Raw genomic sequence first — 2,533 nt, forward strand, 5'->3', positions numbered from 1 at the left:
TATATATATATATATATGCATATGTAAATTTCTATGTTTTCGTTCCAGAAACCAGTATACAAATGGCAATTAAGTTGTTGGCAGAAATCCCTGTTTAGATACGTAAGTATCTCCATTCGCTTATATTGGTGCACAAATTCTTCCAAGTATGAATCTTAATAACGGTTCCAGCATTATAATCTCGAAACTCTTGAGGTCTAAGTGTTTCTGTGTGTATATATATGTGTATATATATGTGTATATATATGTGTGTATATATGTGTGTATATATGTGTGTATATATATGCGTGTGTCTATGTCAGTGTCTCATTACGCAAGAAGTGTGTTCATCCTTGTTTTGTGTTTTTTCTATCAGTGTGTGTTTGCGTGCTTGTACATGGACAACGGTAAAATGCAAATAATTAAGGTGAGATGTCATTGTCAGTGCCAGCACACTTTATACTGATTGCTATTATACAGAGATAGCATCAGTGAGGAATGAAACAGTGGTAATTTTTTTTTAATCCCAAAACATTCATGGTGGATTAAACCTAAGAAGGCTATATCACTCGTGCCCCTACACTCGTCTTTATTTTCAAGTAGTGGCCCATGTCACACGATGTATACTTCCTCTTCGTTTTGATGCGATAGTGTATGAAGTAAGGGAGATTTGACTGTCATTTCTCGTCGGCTGAATAACCACATAGAGGTTCCCTTGTTGGCCTTATAAACAGTCAGCATGGATTTGTGGAAGCAGCAGAGCTTGGCATGAAATAGTTAGTCATGTTCTTAATGTCCGATCAACCTTGTGCTTCACAATTCTTTGATTGGTTTTACCATTCATACTATCAGCAATCGATGTTCATTTAAATCGACTGCTTGAATCGCTAGTGTAACAACAGATGAAACGTTACATGGCATTTAGTTGTGTCCCTTTATCTTCTGAGTTCAATACCCCATGAGATGAAATTCACCTTTTTTTTTCCGGGTCAACGAAATGAAATACCAGAAACCTTCTGAGGTTTTCGTAATTGTTGCCTTCAATAGTCACCTTAGTGGCAAATAAAAGAAATTGTTGCTGTTGTTGCTGTAGCGGGGGGGGGGGGTGAAATAGTGGTGGCTGTGTGGTGGTGGTGATGGTGGTGGTGGTGTTTGCGGTGGTGTTTGTGTCAACGCTGTATATATATAGACGGACTTCTTTAGTGTTAAATTCCTGTGGCCTTCTCTTTCGTCGTTGTTGTTGTTATCCTTTTTGTTCTTGTTCAGTAGCTCTAAATGAACCCTGATAAAGAAGAGCTCAGTTAAGTATGTTGTCCGGCAGACGAACATGTATAATCCATAAATTCACAGATTCTTATGTATCATATCTCTGAATGGTTGAGGACAAAAAAGCACATTCTGTCACACAACGCTTTTTTTTTTTTTTTTCATATGTGGTGCAATGTTTCACTCTGAACACAAACATGGTATTTGTGGATTACAACTACATTTTACGAATTGACTTTCGTTCTCTTTTGTTGCCAACGAGTTTATTTACATTCGCTGTTAATCATATTATAATTCTACAGGAGTATGAGTTGACTCTTCTTGTGCCCAGCTTAAGGTTGATTATCCAGGAGCAAAACGGACACAAAAATATGTTCCTCTTCTCTTCCCTTGTAGAGCTGCTCACCTGGAAGGACCTGATCAGCAACTCCCGCTGTGGAGGTGAGATATTATTTACTATCCATTCATGGATTCATTCATTTATTTTTCGTGTGACACAGCTGGGCCGTTAAAAAAATGTTTGGAGTCAGTAGTTCACGTATAGTCAGCATAGTCAACTTCCAGTACCCTAATTTACCAAACTATTAAAACTAGATAAACCCCTGTTTTCCTGCTTTGCTCATCTCCAAGACAAAAGGTGGTCAAATGTCTCAACATAATATCCTGCAGTGGATGCGTAATGGCCCAGTGGTTAGGGCAGCGGAAACGCGGTCATAGGATCGTGGTTTCGATTTCCAGACCGGGCGTTGTGAGTGTTTCTTAAGCGAAAACACCTAAAGCTCCACGAGGCTCCGGCAGGGGATGGTGGCGAACCCTGCTGTACTCTTTCACCACAACTTTCTCTCACTCTTACTTCCTGTTTCTGTTGCGCCTGTAATTCAAAGGGCCAGCCTTGTCATACTGTGTCTCGCTGAATATCCCCGAGAACTACCTTAAGGGTACACGTGTCTGTGGAGTGCTCAACCACTTGCACGTTAATTTCACGAGCAGGCTGCAACTGTAATCAGCGGCAGTGGAAGGATTTCTGTAAAACTTAAGTACATTAATTTGAGATAAACTTATAAATGTATAACCTGTCAGTGTTGGCCAGTGCCCAGTCTAATTTAATAGCGCCATCTGGTGAACTCTAAATTGACAGACCTTGTTGTTTTGATGCTGATCTGAAGGAGATCTTTTTCTCTATTCTAGTGTTATTAGTGTCGATGTTGCCGCGGGATGTATCCGAGTTGATTAACTGTTTTAATAAAATTCTTTCACTTGTCTGAGTTCTCTCTCTCCCTCTCTCTCT

The 2,533-nt window shown here is 39.7% G+C and overlaps 1 protein-coding gene across 1 annotated transcript in view; it reads left to right on the plus strand.

Annotated features, from left to right (window-relative positions):
- Positions 1–2,533, plus strand: part of LOC106877765 (uncharacterized) — a 13,419-nt gene that overhangs the window by 5,212 nt on the left and 5,674 nt on the right. The window contains exons 3-4 of the mRNA XM_014926774.1: positions 49–102; positions 1,548–1,686. Of these exons, the coding sequence (XP_014782260.1) occupies positions 49–102; positions 1,548–1,686 (193 nt within the window). The remainder of the gene's footprint in view (positions 1–48; positions 103–1,547; positions 1,687–2,533) is intronic.

The sequence above is a fragment of the Octopus bimaculoides genome, chromosome 6 (assembly GCF_001194135.2).
Source record: "Octopus bimaculoides isolate UCB-OBI-ISO-001 chromosome 6, ASM119413v2, whole genome shotgun sequence".
Lineage (NCBI taxonomy): Eukaryota > Metazoa > Mollusca > Cephalopoda > Octopoda > Octopodidae > Octopus > Octopus bimaculoides.